Genomic DNA, 21,036 nt, shown 5'->3' on the forward strand with positions numbered 1-21,036 from the left:
TTCAGTTTTTCCTTTCCAGTAGGTTTGTAGAACAAAATGAGAAAGTAAGTATCTAAGTTATCCCACAGTAAATCACAAGTTAGAACACTTTCCTTGACAGTGAAAACAAACCTTTGAGGATGTCAATTAAATAGTGTACTGGATACAGAAGTACTTTCAGGGGAAAAAACCATTCTCAAATAAGTAAACTTTCTATTTCATAGATGGCAAGCTTAAAGTAGTAATATTTGTCTCACAGGGTTCGTGACCAGTTTCCAGGAACTGAAATGGAGAAATACGCACTTTTTACTTACGAATCTCTGAAGAAAACCAAATGCAGAGAGTTTGTGCCATCACGGGACGAAATAGAAGCTCTGATCGGCAGGCAGGAGATGACATCCACAGTTTATTGCCATGGTGGTGGCTCCTGTAAGATTACAATCAACTCGCACACTACAGCCGGAGAGGTGAGAAGTGGTGGCAGAATGGCTTTGGCACAAAGTCAGTGCATCCCTTCACATGCCGGTTCCAGACAGTGGTAGTGTTAGGCGTTGGAAGCACTGGGGGTTTCTCTACCAGTCTGTCATTTCAGGGGAGGGGAGGCTAACAGAGCTCGCCCTCCAGCTCCCCAGTGTGTTCTGAAGAAATCCCTGCCATAAAAATTGGTTTTATTCTGCAGAGGAGTACCCAACTAGAATTCCCTCTTACAGGAAAAATTACAGGAAAGACTAAGCAATTCAGTAGAGGCATTACTGGAGTAACTTCAGTAGATTTTAGTGCATATGAGAGCCAGCTTGCTCCCTAAAACTGGAAGGACTCTTGCTGAGATGGTGAAATACAGGGTTTATATCTGGCCAGATGATAGCGCATACATATTCTGAAAGAATCAGCATTATTTACTGTAAAAATTAAAGTAGAAGTTGACAGCAATTAATACTGCTAATGAGAACATGTTAGTAACATTTTTAGCCCAATGTAAAACTGAGCTCTGAATTTTCTTCTAATTATTTGTTTTACTCTGTGGTGCTCCTTTTCCATGCTATGGGTTTTTAATGTGCTGTTTTTCATTAGGTGGTTGAGAAGTTAATTCGTGGCTTGGCCATGGAGGATAGTAGAAATATGTTTGCTTTGTTTGAATACAATGGAACTACTGATAAAGCAATTGAAAGCAGAACCATTGTGGCTGATGTCTTGGCAAAGTTTGAAAAGTGAGTCTGCCTCTCCTTCTGTCTCACCACTCAAATAAGTAGCAATTAGATGCATTTTCAATGTTGATAATGCTGAATTTTCTCTTTCTCTTGCTTGTTTGTGATGGTGCAGCTGAATTACACACATGACCATTTCTGGAAGAAAAGCATCTTTTTTTTTTTTCTTTTTTCTTTTTTTTTTTTAAAGGAATTAATAAGCCACCGATTCGTTTATGTTTGATTTTCCTCTTGTCTTGACACCAGTAGAGTATTATTTCTCATCACTATTTCCACATTTTCTTTTCCACTACTACAGATTTTTCCACCATTACTAACATTGTGGCTGCCCCAGTACTGGGAGAACTGAACTCCAGGCAGTCACTGCCACTTGGATTACCTGTTGCCAAACTTCGCGTGAAAGTCACCACAGTATAGCTCACAACACTTTTCTTACCAGTAAAATTGAAACCACCCATAGGTGGTTCTTACTGTAGTAAGAAAATGTGATATAAGCCCAAATAAGTGTTTGTCATCCTTATGTTGTATGCATGGAAATCAGCCTCCTTTATCCATGTAACAACGGGGAGTGGGGGCGGGGAGAAGGAATGTCTGAAGTGTTGTGCAATTACAGTTTATAACAGGACTTCAGAATGTTGCTTTCATCAACACCTAACTGAGCTGCAAGGAAAAGTTTATTAAGAGAATTTGGGTTAGAAACAGTTGGCTGAGAACTGAGTCAACATTTGTAATTCTTCAATTTTGCTGTAGGCTCTGAATACACGCACCCATCCACCTCTCCCCAAATGACATCGGTCCAGTCAGGGATACTGCTGAAAATTAGCTCCCATCAACAGTAGACTGACAGCAGGTGTAACAAAGCAAAATTCAGCTGATGCCTTGCTTCGATTCTTCAGGTGTCAATTTAGAAAGGAGTTTGATTTTACAGATCTGATCTCTCCTTTCCTCTTTACACAATTGTGCAGGCTTGCTGCCACTGCTGAAGCCGGGGAGATGCACTGGAAGTTCTACTTCAAGCTCTACTGCTTCCTGGACACAGAAAACGTCCCAAAAGATAGTGTGGAATTTGCCTTTATGTTTGAGCAGGTAAAGGACAAAGGTTCCATTCCGAAGCACTTTTAAGAAGAGGAAAAAAGCAAGTGATCTAGGCAGCACAGAGAGAGTTTTGATTATGCTTCTGTTTAACTAAATCCACCGCTACTCAAGCATCAAGTGCAAAGAAAGCAGTTCAGTGGTCAAAACACGCTTATCATGACATAAGTGAAGCACATACGATTACCTAGTGTTACAGCTTTTCTTACTTCTGCACTACTTGTGATTAGCTTTATGTGTGGTGGTAGAAAACTGGATAACTGGGTCTAAGCTGGATGAAAAAGAACAGGATGATAACGCGCTTTTAATTTTGCTCTTACAAAACAATTTTCTAAAGGAAGTGCAAGAAATAAAGTGAAAAACGTGTAAATGGCAAGCAAGTTAATGATTAGAGGCCCATGCTGGCAACTGTACAGAAGTAATCCAACAACAGCTTTTTCTCTTTTCAAAAACGGATTATTTCATAGGCACCATAGTAAAACAAATCAGTCCAGCCTCAGCAGTAACCATAGAACAGCTATGATGAGCAGAAATCCACTTAATGAATGTGCTGAGCTCAGAATGAGGCCATATTGCAAAACAATATAAGTGGAATTTATTTATAATGAAAATCAAACGTGTCAGCAGTTGGATTTCTACTATATGAAGTCCTGTAGTTGCTCAGAAACTCTCACTGATGGCAGTTTTATGGACCTTCTCCTTTTCTACTGAATTGCAAATGGCTAAAACTGCTTCCAGCGGACACCTTCTTCATGATAAAGATTTCTATGTAAGGCTGTTTGCACTGTCAAGACCTGACGTCCTTGCTGGTAAGCAAGCCTGATGTAATTGAGAACTGACATATTTCAGTTTTCGTATATACGAAGCCTTTTCCCCTTCTACAGGATCAGAAACATCTTCACTGTAATAGCGTTTCTTCTTGTTCACAGCTTCGGTTTTAAGGCGCCCTATTACATCATGAGTCTACCAAAAGTCTCCTTCTAGAGCCTGCTGTTGCAGCTCAGTCCACACCCGCTTACTGTCGGCTAAAGGATCTGGGCAATAGATGACTGTTCTGTCTGTCTGGTTCTACGTATAGAGGAGTCAGCCAGTTACTGGCTCTGCTTTGGGATAAGTTGAGACAGTAAGAAGAAAATCCGTGACAGCTTAGCATCAGATATTTTACATTACATTTTTGGTTTAAGAGGCAGATTTAGATAGTCTTCCATATGAACAGCTAAAACAAGCACGTTCACTGAAGCAGGTTGTTTTCATGCAGCATTCTGTTTAGTGTTTAGCATTCTGACTGGTGTTTAGCCAAATACTTTACATCTTGCCAAGGCCAGTAGTATTTCAGTTATAAAGCAATTATTACAGCAATACCTTAAAGCTGTGATTTACTACATTCTAACATCAGTTCTGTTCTTTTTTCTGAATTGCCTGCTTTTAACGTCAGTCATTGACCAGCCAATTAAGAAAGTTCCCTTTTGTCATCAGTTTTAGTTCTGTAAGCTCCATTATTTTAAAGTCTGAATCCTGTAATTCATAAGGCGCTGAAGAAAGTCTTTTAGTTCTTCCACATTAAAATACTGTCCTTCTGTTTCCACAAGGCACCGCTTTCTTCTGCATGCATATGTGTACAATCTCAGGTAAACCATCTTGCATGTTTAAAGGCACATTTTATCTCCATCCTAAGCGTACACCTAAATGAACTAGCTCTTACATGTGCATTATCTCTGTGTGTTTATTAAACTGCTTGCAATTCCTGCATCTCCAGACGTGAGGCATGTTTGTTTCCTGTACTAGTGCCATATATAAGGAAAAAAAAAAAAGTGAGTCCTAGCTGGTGCACATTTCTAAAGGTTTGAATAGGTATGAAAAGAGCTAGGATTTGAAAGAGTCATCTTGGTTCAGAGCTGATGCTACAGACCACTATAACACATAAACATTTTACTAATTTATCTGGGATCCATGGAAGATAGTTACTGTTTTCCCTCAGTGAGGTTTATTACAAAGCTGCCCTAGGGCTTTGCTTGTTTGGGTGGAAATGTCAGTTTTCACATCTGGGTTATTGATAGCAGTAAGCAAGACTAGGTATTCATTTCTTCTTAATGCCCTTGAACATGTATGCTTCCTCCCAATCAGATGTTTAGATCCTGATTTTCTCCCCTTCACATTTTATTTTCCTTTATTAATTCAGTTGCTCTTATATATGTGAGCTCACTAAGAGCTGTACTAGAAACAGTAATTCCCATGTAGCAAGCTCCTCAATTGCCTTGCAGTTCTTCTGGTAAACCCTGTCTTACCCAGTTCAAGAAATTTGCCAAGGGATTTACCACATTTGATTTATGTAATGGATCATTTATTTCAGATCCTGGGTTTGCCTGCCAGTAAATCTTCCCGTTTCTCTCTTAGTCCTTTCAAAGGCTGTTTTGTACATAAAAAGCTGGGTTTTTTTCCCATTTGTAGGCTCATGAAGCACTGATTAGAGGACATTATCCTGCTCCTGAAGAAACCCTCCAGGTCCTTGCAGCTTTGCGTCTTCAGTACCTTCAGGGAGATTACACCCTGCACACCAGCGTGCCAGAAATCGAGGAGGTCTATCCCCTGCAAAAGCTGAAGTCTCGGATTACACAGTCTACCAAAACGTTTACTGCAGCAGAGAAGGCTGAGAAGAAACGAGCCAGCTTTCTTGAAGGAACGTTGCGAAGGAGTTTTCGCAGCGGCTCTGTCAGCAAACAGAAGGTTGAGGAGGATCAGATGTTAGACATGTGGGTCAAAGAGGAAATCTCAGCTGCCAGGACTAGTATTATTGACAAATGGAAAAAACTCCAGAGGATGAACCAGGAGCAGGCTATGGCAAAGTACATGGCTTTGATTAAAGAATGGCCTGGCTATGGCTCAACACTCTTCGATGTAGAGGTGAGTGAGACCTCCTGAAATTCAAACTACACTTTGTACCGTACATTTCATTACAGACCAGTGAAGCCATAAATACGGTATCACAATGCTCAGACAGCTGATATAATACAACGTTAGCTATTGAAAGCATATTTCTGTTAGCAGGCACTGTAGCCATTCAAATCTACTTGTTAACCATAAAATACAGAGGGATAGAATGCTAGCCTGATGGGTTGCAAACAAGTTTGCGAAGCGTAGAAGGCTACATTCAAAGAGGGACAACAAGCAACATGTGCTTTTTAAAAAACGGTCACAGACAAGAATGTCAACAGTAAATGTTCTGTGGCTCCCGCTGTTCCCTTTGCTGTTAATTTACATTTTTTCTTCCAGTGTAAAGAAGGGGGATTCCCACAAGAGTTGTGGCTTGGAGTCAGTGCTGATGCAGTTTCTGTCTACAAGCGTGGGGAAGGAAGGCCTCTGGAGGTGTTTCAGTATGAACATATCTTGTCATTTGGTGCACCGCTTGCCAACACCTACAAGATTGTGGTGGATGAGAGAGAACTTCTTTTTGAAACTTCTGAGGTAAGAGCAAGGAGGAATTTTGTTACTGTTCCTGTTCCGATAGCCAGGCTACTTAGTAATTGCTGCAAATGTTACAGATTTATTCAAGATCCCTGTAAAGCTAAAGGGAAGACATAATGAGATGAAGTGCTAAGTATTTTTATTTGTTTAACCACAAAAGGATTCTGTTTAAAGTTTGACAGTTTTATAGTGTTAGCATCTAAAGAAACTCATTTGCATGCTGTTACTTTACGAAGAATTTGCTCTTTATACTCTCTTGGCAGGTGGTTGACATTGCAAAGCTGATGAAAGCTTACATCAGTATGATTGTGAAAAAACGCTACAGCACCTCTCGATCCGTGAGTAGTCATGGAAGTCAGGGCAGCTCCAGGTGAAAACAAAACCAGTTCTACTGTGCTCTAAATAGAACATATTGCTGCTTGGCCTCAAAACGACCTGATGATACTGATCACATCTGATGACAAGCTAACCAAGAACCAGAGTTTCCATGGAAAATATCTTCAAACGTTGTTTTAGAAAGACCATGGGGCGGGGAGGGGAAAATCAGCTGAAATAGTCACATACTAGAACTGCTGGCTCGTTCAAAACTTTCCAAAGCATTATTATCTTCAGTTGATGTAACAAATGCCTTAAGACTTGATCCACTGCCATACAAGCAGTAATAAGTGCCTTACAATATTAAACCCAACTTGTATTGACCTAAAATTGCTGATAAAAGTCAAGAGGATTTTTTTTTCCCTTCAGAACACTGAAAACAAAGTTATAGTCATCCATACTGCACTAATCTACTGGCCTGTATACATGCGGGAAGGGAGAGGGAAGAGGAGTAAGGCATATTTGTTTGGAGAGCTGCTGGCAGCCTTCCTGATGGATGCCAACATTTTGAAATTTCCTCTTGCTTCCACAGATGTGCACATTGTGCATGCACATTTGAACTGTCAGTCAAATTTGACTAATTTTATTCTGTATTTCACAAGTCTTTTGAAGCAAAGGGAATAAGTATGTGCAATGGTGTAAACAGTCTTTCTGTACATTGTAATAGTTCAGAGTTATAGTTGTTACAATTGTATGGTTACTTTATAAGCAGTTTTATTAACAAGTAATTTCCAAAATTTTCATACATTGATTTTACTATTGCAAATATGTATTACCATATAAGTAGCAGAATTCTGCATTCTGCATCTGCTGTATTATAAAGAGATGTAGCTGAGAATATTTATAGACTACCCTAATATGGAAATACAATTATCAGTTCAGTACTCCATAATGTCAGCTTAAGTTTTTAATATTAATTCTTTCTTTAAAGACATCGCTCTTTTATAATTCTGGCTGGACTCTCCAACCCAGACTGACTGCCAAACGTCAGAGCCCTTCAGAGTGGACTAGAGAACGCAAAGTTATACAATGCAACTGCTTTAATACAAAGTTCTCTATTTTACCTGGTTGCCTGATGAAGTTTTTGACAGTACCCTGTAAATAAATTGGGGAATACCAGCTAATAATAAGCTGATTTTGGACTTTTATTTTTGTACAGAAATACTGTAATATAAGGCAAGACTTTGATCAAAGGTATCTTTTTATCCACAGCAAAAAAAGAAACCTTAAAAACCGTACTGTTATTAAAAACCTCAGCCTTTAAGGAATCATGCCTACTTACTGGGAAAAAAAAAACCAAGTCCAGCAATAAAAAAAATATATGTGATGTGCTGTGTTTCTGCTTTGTGCTGAGTTAGACTTGCAACAAAGCCCTGATTTTGTCTGTGTTCTCCAAGCCTAGCCCTGAACACAGCATAGGCTGTATAATATGCTTTTTTTCGAAAAGGTGCATGTGCTTTGCGTTGTAATGGGACAGGTTTCCTTGATGATGTGATGTGTGTCAGTTACACTAACAAGACAGAGAGGAAGGACTGCTGAGCAATTCCACTCCACAAGGTATGTGCAAGTAAAGCTTTTGCTATTTGTGTAGCTCTGATGTAAGATGGCCTGGTTTTACTAGCCAGCCACAGCATGGTAGCGCAGCACGTGCTGCCCTTGTAAGTGTACGTAGCCTTTACAAGGCTTGCTATGAGGAATCCTCCACCTCCTTAATCTGTGACACTGCCCCTCAGTCCCTAAAGGCTTGCTACATCACACTACCAATGTCATGTCCCTGCCCTCCCAGCAAAGGTGAACTTAATTGAAGACAAGAAATATGAGAGAACTACAACTCCAATATGTAGAGCTACACACACACAGAGTATCTGAGATGTAGCATTTCTGATTTTTTCCATATCCAAGTTGTTTACAAAGAATTTAGCTGCTCTTAGCAAGGCATCCTTGGAATGACATAATTTATACATTTCAGCTCGTGCAGCAGGAAGGTTCAGTTTTATCTATGGGCTGTTTGGTAAACATGCTTGGAGAAGTCGCTGACATACCACCATCATCATCGTTAATTGTTTAAAAAAACAGGAATAGACAAGGTGCCAATCTTGTTCAGGGTCACGGTCTTGAGAAGCTGATGCTACTTCTCCAATCCAAATTTATTTACCTCCTGACTTCTGGATGCTGTCAACCATTAGGAGGGATGTTTGCTGTCAGTCGATACACAGAAGTGGCTATCGCTATACCTAAGAGCTTCTCTTCATTTGTGCCAGTTCTACCAACCTGCCATGCAAATCTTACTTCAATTACTATTGTTGAAGCAAATAAAAGATTTCATAGTTGTTGATACAAGAAAGAATGCAGAGTTTATCAAAATAAATACTGCATAATAGACCTGGGTTTGGAAGTGAAAACAGTGTTCCTTAAACTATAAAATATGTTAAAATTGATTGAGAAGATGATTTACTCTTGCAAATTATTTTCCCTCAGTAGAAGCTTATTCCAAGAATACATTAAATGTCTTGCTAGGGCCAGAAATTCTCTCCTGCCTGTGATCTCTTCTGTGACAGTACCAGTTAAGTTTATCAGAAGAGAGGAGCTTTCATCACAGGAAACATTTTTACTTTTATTCTTCTTTTGAACTAAATATTTGTGTTTTCAAAAAAGCAAACACTAGAAGCTTACCACTAGTTGTAAAAGAAAGAGTAGATCTATACTTCTGGACAGGCTGTAGTATTGCAACTGCTACTCTTGTAGGCTGAGTACATCAGAAATCACAAAGAACTGAGTATTAGAAGTTAAAGGGTTCTCGGAGAAATGCCATGCCTTGCCCATTTCCTCTAGAGAGAAGGAACAATGCTGTGCATGCTGTGGTTTTCAGAATTTGAAACTGCCTGTTTTCTGAGAGAACAAAGATCAGCAATTCCTGCTCGTTGCCTGTCTCCTGCTGCTGGGCTCACATGGCCCCAACTGCCCATCCTGCCCTCAGGCCTGGTCCTGATTGTGGGGCAGCTGCTTGCTCCACTCCAGGAGATCCACCACCCCTGGGTAGTTACACTGACCCTGTCAAAAACCCTCTGGGAGCATCATCAGGTTCCTGTGCCCTCTGACAGTGCCTGGTGGAATATAGCCACAGTGACAAACACCCTGGGATCCCATCAGCCGGCCACGCTGCAAGAGCCCAGGCTGAGCAGAAACGATGCAGGCTGGCCTAGGAACAGAGCAGCAGCTGCAAAGGCAATACAATTGCCTGTCATCTTAGCACACCTTGAAGCTGGCCGTGCCTCAGTTCCACCTATGTCCTCAGGCTTCAGTCTAGCACTTTCCCGGTGCCTCCTAATACACATACATCCATTTGTCAGGGAGCCAGAATTCCTAATAAACTTAATTACAGCAGTTATACAGAGGAAATTGCTTCACCCAAAAAGTGTTGCATCAGAAAGCTAGGTTTCAAGCCCCGCGTTTCTGAGGCATATGGCTGTAACAGGTATGCACGGGTTTGCACCAGTACAAACACTGAACACAGGCGTGCTACAGCATTACGAGTCATGCCGGTGTAAGTCCATTTTACAGCCACCTGGGCAGAACAGCGGCAGCTTCCTCAGCGCTGACAGATACACTCACAGCACACACACTCTTGACAATTTACAGCTCTGTGAACTAAATACAGAAGGGTATGAACCAAATACACCAGCACTGTCCTGAATATAATGAATTCTACTCGACATGGTGCCGCTGCATTTCACTCCAGATACAGGAACACCACTACCAGCCGCGCTGTGGCACAACCGTACCTTCACAAACACACACAGGGCTGTAAGGTGGGTGAGATCGTGGGGACGGGCATTTGCAATCAGTTCATGGGACTTTAAATCAATCTACCCCTATTTCTTTCAAACTACTGAATTATTAATGCCAGTTAAAGTCGCATCACAAGCAAACATCTAATGAAGTTTAATCTTGAAGGAATCCAGTGGGAGTGTCTCCCACAACACCTCCCAACAGACACAAGACCTTTGGTGCAACACATCAAGAACTACACATGCTACAACAGTTACGGGAAGCAAGCGGAAGAGGGCAGCAGCGATCCAAAGAAGTGACCTATACAGAGAGTGGTTCCATCCGTAGCATAATTTTATCTGCTCTTCATCAAAAGACAACAGGCTGGGGTAGGAGAGGGAAGAGGGAGTCCTCTCATCGTTCTTGAGGTCCACCAGATGTGGGATTAGGACAATCAACAGCTACTCAGGCTGCTTCTCAGATATGCCAACACCCCCATCCATCTCTAGCTTTGGGCAATCATATGGTGAAAAATACACTAAGCATCAGAAGGGCTGAAGAAAGAGGACAACAACAACAACAAACAACAACAACACACACACAAAAAAAAAAAAAAAGACACAAACTTCTCAGGCCAAAGTTGCAAGTTTCTGACTGATCAGTCACTCTTTATTGCTGCATTGGAGGGGGGGTTCTGCTTGTCCACATTAGCCCGTTCATAAGGCTGTTCCTGAACTTCTCTGTAGAGCTTTTCCTAAAATTTCTTGTGTGAAGTTGATTCACAACTAGATCATTTGTTCCTGTCCTAGCACAACCTTTTCATTTTAATAATTTTTCCTCTATGCATAGTTTTTGCTCACTCCTCCCTCCCAGTAAATTTTATTAGTGGCATCATCTTTCAGCCTTCATTTTGCAAGACTGCTCAAGCTAAAACTTTTTTTAAATAAACTTTTCTCAAAAGCAAGTTCTCCCTTCTCCCTGATCAGCCTCATAGCATCTTTCAGCATCTATTACAGTTGACATTCTTTAAAAATGAAGATGGGAATGGTACAGTGTTCTAAGCACCTTAGAGTTGCTTCATAACAACAGTCTAAAACTCTTTTATCAACTGAAAGTACTTCACTTGTATCTCATAATCTCACTAGTACTGTTGATAGCGACATTCCTTTAATTCTGCAAAAGAATTCTGTAGTCATAAAGATAAAAGGAGGGGATAAAGGGCCCAATTTAATTAACTGACAAGATTTCAACTAGTTCTTGAAATTAGTTCCCAAGCATATGATTTTTCATTCTATGTTATTACATGTAATTTCTCTTACTCCTACCCATAACAGCATCCAGTCCCTCCCTTATGATTATTCTACCTAATTTTGCCTCATACACATCAAACACTGTTCTTACAATCATGTTGCTAATGAAAACATTTAAAAGGAAATTCAAACCATGCCTGGTAACCCAATTATTAAATTTAGTATTTTTTTTTTTTAAAAAAAAGGTCCCTTAACAAAAAAAACCCAAACCAAACCACACACACACAAAAAAAGCCACAAAAACACAAACACAAAAAAAATTGAAAAAAAAAACCCAAAACCAAACCCCAAACCCTTTCATCACCTTCCTACCCATCTTATTTTTGTAAAAAACCCTATGTTCTGTATCATAAAACAGTAATTTTCAAACTTTTTCAGTTACTTCCCTTTTCTCATATAAGTGTTGGAGTTTTTTTCCTTTGCTGTTAGTCGCCCACACTCCTTTCCTTGGCAGACCAGAATCACGCTCCTGATATTTACCAACTGACCAAAAATAAGATCACAAACATCCTCTCATTTGACTGTCTCAGAATTAAAAAAAAAGTAGATGCTGAATTAATCCCATCTTCAAGATCTGTTTTCTCAGTCATAAGGAAGGACCTTGTGTGCACTCTGGGAAATTCTATATAAAAGGGACTGTATCTGTTTTGCATTCTGAAAAACATTTCCCTAACTTTTTTCTTACATGCCCCCTCCTGAGAGAGTATTTCCGCACCCATGCTACCACAGTCAGTCTTCTAGGTACAGTGCCACAATACAGTTTTCTCTAGCTAGGCATTACCTTTGCCCCCTCCTCACTAAGAGCTTGACAGTTTACTAAACCCTACCTTACACCCAACTGTCCTCTCCACAGATTGCTGCCAAGAATTTCTACCTTTTACTCTCAAGTGAAATTACCTCTTTTGCTACTCACAGTCCTTCACCAGAGCACACAAATACATCCATTGCCCTCATCAAGCCTCAGCTGTGGGGACCACGATCTGTAGCACTCTCCCTGGCAGCAACCAGGGCAGTGGTTCTGGCTCCTTGCACAGCTGACATACTCTCTCCATTCTCACCTGCTCCCAATTTTGTGTGTCCCACGCTTCTTCCCACTTTGTGAATCTTGATCTCTTGAACTACAGTTTTTAAACAAAGCACAGCATCAAACGGCTCTTGACAGATCACCCACGTAGTCTTTGTCTAAAAAGTAAGTTGAAAAAGTCAATGTAATAATTAAAAGCACCCAATTACTTTCCATAATACTTAAGGCAGCGTATAGTTCTACGACAATACTATGGTTTTGCGTAGATCGTTCTCCCTACAAATAAAGCCAAAAGACTCATGTACAAATTTGCTGATTCTGATCCTTCCTTGCCCATGACAACTCCCGTATGAGCTTACCTGTGCCATAAACTCAAAACAATCAGTAGATTCACAGCAGTTGCTGGCCTGCTTGGCCTGCTCTCAGGCAGAGCTGACTGAAGACCGGAGCTAAACCTATAAAGTCATTATTGACTCTCTATCGCTTATATTCAAACACATAATGCTATCTAAGAGATTAAAGTAATTAGGTCCAAAATTAGATCCACGAAATCAATTACTGATCTTCTGCATGGCATGATTAAGCAGATAAGAAGAGCAACATAGTCTAGTGTGGAAGACCTATGAATTGTTGCATAAATATTTTATGAAATTGCTGTACAATACTATTTCTGGGCTAAAATCGCTTGTTTCAAGTGGTTTCTTAACTGGCTTTGACCATAGCTATTGAGCCTGTCAACATACATTTTCTTCTGTAAATTCCTTTGTCTCAGGGCCTAAACAGTTATGTCAGAGATACCATCCTTTCTAAATTAAAGTTGACCTGTCTCTATAATCCATCTAATGCCAACAACTCAAAATGTAGAATTGTATATTCTTACACTAGCTCAATTCTATAAAACTTGATTCAGAAAAGAACAATGCTGCATTTGAGAATGGAACATTTACTATTGTTCTCACACACAGTAACCACACAAAAAGAATATCTGATGCAGGGGTATCACAGCATCCTGATCATGATCCGTATTACAGAAAAACTAAAACTGAAGCATTATTCTGCCATACCTTAATTCATTGCTGGGTTCTAAAACCTTTGAGCAGACAGGCATTAAGAAGCATAACCTAGCAGTGAGGAAAAAAAAAACCAACCAACCAAATACTAACATCTCTGGATAAGCAGCAGCATCAACATTCAGTTAATTTTTTCATCTTGTACCACCTGGTAGTTTGCGTTGGGTTTGTGTGGTAAGGGTTTGGTAGCAGAGGGGCTACAGGGGTGGATTCTGTGAGAAGATGGCAGAAGGTTCCCCCATGCCTGACTGAACCAATGCCAGCCAGCTCCAAGATGGACCCGCCACTGGCCAAGGCCAAGCCCACCAGCAACAGTGGTAGTGCCTCTGGGATAGTGTATGTAAGGGGGGGGGGGGGGGGGGGGGGGCAGGACTGCACAACAGCAACTGCTGCTGGAGAGTAGAGTGAGAATATGTCAGAGCAGCAGCTCTGCAGACATCTCAGTGCAGAAGGAGGTGGTGCTCCAGGCACCAGAGCAGAGATTCCCCTGCAGCCTGTGGTGAAGCCCACGGTGAGGCAGGCTGTGCCCCTGCAGCTCATGGAGGTCCACGGTGGAGCAGATACCCACCTGCAGCCCATGGAGGACCCCACACCAGAGCAGGTGGATGCCTGAGGAGGCTGTGACCTGTGAGAAGCCCATGCTGGAGCAGGGTCCCGGCAGGACCTGTGGCCCCACGGAGAGAGGAGCCCAGGCTGGAGCAGTTTGCTGGCAGAACCTGTGACCCTGCCAGGGACCCACGCTGGAGCAGTCTGTCCCTGAAGAACTGCACCCCGTGGGAGGGACCCCACACTGGAGCACTTTGTGAAGAACTGCAGCCTGTGGGAAGGATTCAGGTTGGAGGAGTTCATGGAGGACTGTCTTCCATGGGAGGGACCCCGTGCTGGAGCAGGGGAAGAGTGTGAGGAGTCCTTCCCCTGAGGAGGAAGGAACAGCAGAGACAACATGTGATGAACTGACTGCAGTCCCCATGCCCCATCCCCCTGCACCACTGGGGAAGGAGGCAGAGAATTTGCAAGTGACGTTGAGCCTGGGAAGAAGGGAGAGGTGGGGGGAAGGTGTTAAGATTCAGTTTTATTTCTCATTAACCTACTCTGATTTGAGTGGTAATAAATTAATTTCCCCAAGTCGCGTCTGTTTTGCCCGTGATGGTGATTGCTGAGTGATCTCCCTATCCTTATCTCCACCCCTGAGCTTTTCATTGTATTTTCTCTCCCCTGTCTGGCTGAGGAGGGGAGTGCGAGAGCAGCTTTGGTAGGCACCTGGCATCCAGCCAGGGTCAACCCACAACATCGTTTTAGCTTACAAGGCCAATTAGGTCCAATGAATTCCAGCTGCCCAGCAGATAAACATTTCAGTGCAACATAAGAGCATTTTGAAAAGTCTGAATTAAGAAACTTTAATTTGCTTAGCATGCTATGCTCATTATTACTCCCCTAAACACACATCTGCAGACCCAGTGTTAAAAGTACCAAGTTCCAATTTTGTCCTACCAACTAATACTGTCTACCACAATCCAGCATAATTACATACATGCTAAGCAGTCACATAACCTTAAGCAAGTAGGTATTTCATTTTAAGGTCCCTTACAAGCTTTTTCAAGCACAGACCTTTCTTGAGATTTGTTTTGTAAATCAACCATTATTTTTTTTTATTACAAGTTCTTATGTTTTTTTTTCATTCTTTATATTGGGAAAGTACCTGGAAAATCTGTTTGAAATTGCACCCTGCTTAGGCTTGGCACTGCACAAACACATACAAGGTCACCCCCACCTATAAAATCTTCAATCAAACAGAGAAGACAAAGAGCAGTTCAGGAAGATAGAAGAAATATTAAGTGTTTCAGGAAGATGATACAAGCAACATTCTCCCTCTTACGCATAGACAGTGGGAGCACTGAAGCAGAATGCAGGTCTTTTCACCCTTTGGCCAGTGCTCTATCTTCCAGACAAGTGTAACTTCAAAAAGCCAGCAGAGGCAGTGCAAGCATTGGGAACAGCATCATCCTGCTGATGACAAGGTATTAGTGTTGGTGGTTTTTTTTTTTAAAGGAAGCTCTCCCATAAATTGTCCTTCCTTTTTAGAGAAAGGAAGGAAAACACAAATTTATGAACACATAAGTAAAAAAACCAGTAAGAGAAAACAACACACAATCCATAGCAAAAAAGACCTTTGTATGTATATTTTTGTAAAATACAATTTGAGACAAGATATGCTTGGCTACATTTGACACACAAAACTTAAAATCATGTTAATTTTGCTATTCTGTGTTTCCTAAGCAGCTACAAAAAAAAATCAAGGCTGATGGCTGAAAAAGCAGAGCACAGCCTCTATACAAAAGTGTTTCTGGAAGGCGATTGCTGTTCCCTCAGACTAACTGACAGTTATGCCTCTAGTTTCCCTGCATTTCCTTTAACTACCATTACTTAGTTGCAACAACCCACACGGCAGTACTGAAGTCCAAAACCTAGAACGTTAAACTGAATGTTTTGTGTTTTCAAATGTTGTGTTTTCGAAGCATGGGGCAGGGGATGAGAGTAGAAGAGGACTGCTGCTGCCTGCTGTTTTAACTGACACACAAACTTCTACGTAAAATACTTAAGAAGATGTGTCAGAGTCCTAATTACATAGGACAACACGTAACACATTCCTGCTCTATAGTTTAAGATTATGATATATTACAGTTAAATAAAAGAATAAACAGTTTGGGATGTAGTTTCAATAATGCTCCACAGTAGAGACCTTTTGGCTGCTCTAAGGCTAAGATGGTGTGCATTAAAGGAGAAAACTGTTTGCCAATTATTAATTGGAAAGCTATTCTACACTTAAATGGTAACTATAAAAGATAGCAGAATTTAGTGAAGAGACAAAGTCCACAAAAACATGCATGAAGTTTCAGGCAGAAATAGGATTAATGAAAGGTGCATGGTGTGTATGTCACATGACACCAGTCTTCAGGTTTGCAGGATCTAGGCAACTAAAGGCTTTTAATGTTAGTTAGTAAATAGTATAATAAAGAATATAATTAGTGGACTCCTGGAGAAATACTGGCGAGAGGATGCATAGGTTCTGTAAAAAGAAGCTCTGCTCTAGAAATTTGCTGACATTCTTTGACAGACCTATGAATGAGGGCAATGTGGTTTACCTGGATTTCCAAAAGGCTTTTGGGAAAATTCATCACCTAAGGCTTTTAAGGAAGCCATGTAGCCACATGAGAAGGGAAGACCTGATGTGGAGAAGTAACTGTCTAGAAGACAGGGAACAGACAAGAAAAGCAAATGGTCCATGCTAAACAAAGCAAAGAGATCATCACTGAAGTTCTGCAGGGACTCTGTGCTCTTCAACTGATTCAATAGTGAACTGGAAAGATGATGAACTGAAAGCTCAAAGTTTACTGATGACATCAAGTTTTTCAGGAAAATGAGGACAAGACCAGACTAAGGAACTGCATGACTTTAGGAAACTGAATAGCTGTCCAATAAAATGGAAAATGGTGGAAAAAATTCCAAGTAGATAAAGTGAAGCGGGTGCTGTGTGTGTGGGGGGGAAAGCTCAATCCCAGACAGAGCTTAAAACAAGATCTGATCCTTACCACTACAGGGACAAAATTGTGAAGTTTTAATAGTTCCAGGAAAATATCAACTTGGTATCTTGCATCAGTTAGAAAGAAAAAAAAAAAGGGGGGGTGGGGGGGTGAGGTGGGGTAAAAAAGAAAGAAAAAAGGGGGGGGGGGGAAGAAACTTAAAAAAAGAAAAAACAGCAGGAAAGGACAAAGGCATAAAGCAAACCACAGAGTGTTGTCATGAAACTATTTCAATACACGACCTGCTCCCACTTTGAACACAGCAATAATGTGACTAGAACTGCACAAGAAGGTTATCTTAAAAGTGGAAAACGTTCAGGGAAGGGGAACAAGCATGATCAGTCACAGAACTGCTCCCATATGAAGAATGACCAAGACCTGATTTTTCAGCCTCAAAGCAGAGACAAGTTAGGAAGTTCCATGGGAACGACTGGATACAATAATCATGCATTAACTGTGGGTCATTAGCTGAACAAGGAAGTGATTCTTCCCCTCTGTCTATCATTTGTGAGACCACATATGGAACATCTTGTCCACTTTTGGGCAACCCAATACAAGACACATGTCGACATACTGGAAGGAGTCCAGAGAGCCCCTGGGAGGTCAGTGGCATACAGCACATGATGTAGGAGAGGCTGAGAGAGCTGTGTTCACTTACTCTGGAGAATGGAAGGTTAATGGGGATCTACTTGCTAACGTACCTAACGTGTGGTTACAGAGCAGACAGGGCCAGGGTCTATCCCCTACAAACTGTAGACCAAACAAATCAGACAAAATGGGTAAAACTTGCAGAACAAGGATATATGAAACCATTCTTCACAATGAATGTGGTCAAATGTTGGAACAGGTTGCCCAGAGTGTGCTGTAGAATCTTCAGTCCTCAGGGATGTTCAGAACTGATCTGGGCATGGCACGGAGCAACATATCATAGCCAATTACCAAGGTGCTTTGAGTAAGTGTGTATGTGGGGAGAAAGGTCAGACCAAATGTCTTCTAAGTGTTCCTTCAAAACTAACTTATTTTGTGATCCTGCAATGAAATGAAACAAATGGAAAACAACTTTTTTTTAAAAAAAAAAAAAAAGAAGAAAAATACCATTTTGAGCTGGAATCCTCAACTGCATTCCACAACGTTGCTCTATGCTGACATCAGAATTTTCAAACATATTTCAGAAGCATTGGAATGCTTTGATAATTGTAAGCTACTTTGATACAACCATTTACAAAGCTTTCTCCTCAGTTTTCATCGATCACTTACATTGTAGTCCCTGACACCAGAACTGCAGTCCCTAACATAATTCTGTGCATTACAGCTCACGCATGCAACTGTGCACTGGGTGCTAGTCCTAGTTTTTCCCAGCACAACTTCACAAACTACACATAAACCCTTTAAACCCTGGCAGGCTAAACATCAAAATACAGAAAGATCAAAGCCAGACAACATATTTACTACAATTTTTTCTGAAAAAGACATCTACAACATTCAATAGTTGGGACTTAATCATCCATCTCTCCTCTCACACTGATGTTTATAGCAGAGCACTTTCAGTAAGCTCATTCATATAAACCCAACCCACTACCAATCAACAGTGAAAAAAGAAGAGCTGGCATCCATCAATTCTTGAAGCTTTTTTTTTTTCCATTAGCTAAATTATAAAACCTGTTCTGGAAGAACTTTTCACTAATTTCTGTTTATAGCCTTCATGGTACAGGTCAGGAAAGTAGAGACCAGTAATCTAGAATGGATGCAAGTTTAATAAAAATCTGAAAGAGTTCCTGTATCTGCAGTTCGCCCACTGAAACCTCACCTCATCCTCCTCTCTCAGATTCCATCTGCCCTTTTCTGAGGAGAGGGGGCATTCTTGAACTCCTGTGACTGAAGGGAGCACAGCAGAGTATAAATGGGTGGGGTGGGCATATAATTATCCTCAAACGTTTAAAAAAAATAAAAAGTGGAATATTGGTAAGGGAGGATCGTCTAAAACCTGCCATGGTTCTAAAACTTAGGGTCATAGGATTATATTGCCATTATCCTACCATTGGTTAAACTGGAACTTGCACATTTTAACCCTAGTGTACTTTCTGGGGCTAACTATCACATGGTCACTTTGAAAGTGCAGAAGGAACACCTGACTGTTTTCCAGGGTAACCTAGTAACTGTTTGGCATTGGCTAGTCTTAGATGCTGGACAGGACAGCCCACATTACTGAAATGACCGAATGCCAGCAAAGGAAAGCAATCTGCCGCTGGCTAAGCTGAGGATGGTTTTGGCAAGTTATGGGCAGCATTCATTAGAACAACAGCTTGGCATAGATAGCACAGTGTCTGGCAGTGACCTGATAAAAGAAAAGGATAAGTACAGGAGAAACTCACGCATCTGTGCTTCTCTCCCTACCTCTTTTTCCTTAGGAGAAGACCCTATTTTTTTACTCGTGTGGACTGGTAAGATTCCCTCTGCTCCCACTCCAAAAACAGGGAATCAGCATCTGCAGACAACCAGTGCACACACCCCAGAGAGGCAATACCAGGAGTACTCAGTAACTATTAAGCAGCTGTTTGCACACATACAAGACAGCTCCAGTTTTCCTGCATGGGGAGGACACCCTGCTTTGACCAAGTGTTTTTAGGGCAAAGTTTTATCCTTCAGCACAAAACTGAAGCAAAACAAGTGTTTCTCCATCCTTGCTACAACTACTTCCCAGAGCCTTTCTTTTCCCATCTGTGTTTTTCAGGTTACTAGGGGAGCCTGTCCCTCTCCTTTTGCTCTCTCAGACCTTCGTAGACAGCACTTCATAATTTTTTAGCTGGGCTTACTATTCATGCAGGTCTGCCTGGAGCCAGGTTCTTAAAGATAAGAGCATAGCAGTACAACAAATGAGCATAAAACCAAAATGTCCTTTAGAAAAAAAATAATTCCTTATGTAGAATAACATTCTGTATGCTTCCTCTCGGATACAATCCATATACCACACAGAGAACATGGAATCGGAGAAATAACCCCTTCCCAAGGTCATCTAGTCAAAACACACAGCAGATTTGCAACCCACAGTCAATGTTGCAATTTAATTAATTTTGTGGTCTTATTTAGTCTTTAATACTACAGTGAAAAAAAGGCACGTTGACCTTCAAGTAGGTATGACTCCTTTCCCCACAAAAATAAAACCAAACTAACAGGGTACTCAGTTAAGCTAGAAATATTAGTTCAATATTTCTCTGGTTTTGTTCCTTTGCTCTTGCAATAAAAAATATTTAATTTTATGCATTTTACCCTGTGAGACATTTTCTTTGGCTCCAATTTTTGGCTGTTCCTATTCAGCAACAGATGCTCAAGTGATGTTTCTCACCAGGCACGCTCTGCAGAATTCAGCTCCCCCATAACCCCACCAGCTACACACATCATCACCCTAAGGACAGCACCAAGCTTCCCGCTGGAGCCTGAGGCTGGCCAGAGAGTAGTGCAGGACACCGTGGTATAGATTGGTAAGTAGTTTCTTAGATGCCCGAGATGCAGATGGAGGCCATCAACTCTTGTAGCCTCCTTCATGATCTAAGGAGAAGTTCCCAGCGTTGTGACAACAATTTACGTCCTTTTATTTAAAAAAAAAAAAAGGGGTTCTGGAGACTGTTGCATGGCTGTGGGACATGCACACGAAGGAGACGAAGCAGGAGGCTCAGCGGTAACACCTGCCGGTAGGTTCCCGGCCTCACCTGCGTGGGGAGCACCTGCCCGAGCCGGGGGCCGCACTAGGCGCCTTCCACAGGCCCCTTCAACCCCGACCGCTCCAGGATCACCCGGCTCTCCAGCTCCCCCCACCAAGGAGCCAAAATCCTCGACGCTTTTACCTGCCCACTTCGTCAACCTGGGCAAACACCCACCGGGAGGCAGAGGCGGCGCGGAGCACCGCGGAGCACCGCACCGCACCGCCTGCCTCCTCAGGGCGCGGACAGCCGGGGCGGGGCGGGGGCGGGGCGGGCGGCGCGGGGGCGGGGCCGGCGGCGGGCTGGCGGGGCGGTGCAACTAGCGCGCGGCCGAGCGCGTCACCCTCCCCGCGCGCAATCCCCGCGAGCCGGCAGCGCCGCCGCTCGCCCCTCCCCCCCCGAGGCACCGCCCCCGAGGCACCGCCCCCGAGGCACCTGCCACGCGCACGCGCAGCCCCTCGTGACACCTGCC

At 42.0% G+C, this 21,036-nt stretch overlaps 1 protein-coding gene across 1 annotated transcript in view; it reads left to right on the forward strand.

Moving 5' to 3' along the window:
* MYO10 (myosin X) overlaps window positions 1-7,440 on the forward strand; it is a 167,544-nt gene extending 160,104 nt beyond the window's left edge. Inside the window, exons 36-41 of the mRNA XM_055704335.1 lie at window positions 239-446; window positions 1,051-1,187; window positions 2,150-2,270; window positions 4,725-5,177; window positions 5,547-5,738; window positions 6,002-7,440. Of these exons, the coding sequence (XP_055560310.1) occupies window positions 239-446; window positions 1,051-1,187; window positions 2,150-2,270; window positions 4,725-5,177; window positions 5,547-5,738; window positions 6,002-6,112 (1,222 nt within the window). The 3' untranslated portion in view covers window positions 6,113-7,440. The remainder of the gene's footprint in view (window positions 1-238; window positions 447-1,050; window positions 1,188-2,149; window positions 2,271-4,724; window positions 5,178-5,546; window positions 5,739-6,001) is intronic.
* Window positions 7,441-21,036: the final 13,596 nt, after the last annotated feature.

Source organism: Falco cherrug, chromosome 3 (assembly GCF_023634085.1).
Source record: "Falco cherrug isolate bFalChe1 chromosome 3, bFalChe1.pri, whole genome shotgun sequence".
NCBI classification, from domain to species: domain Eukaryota; kingdom Metazoa; phylum Chordata; class Aves; order Falconiformes; family Falconidae; genus Falco; species Falco cherrug.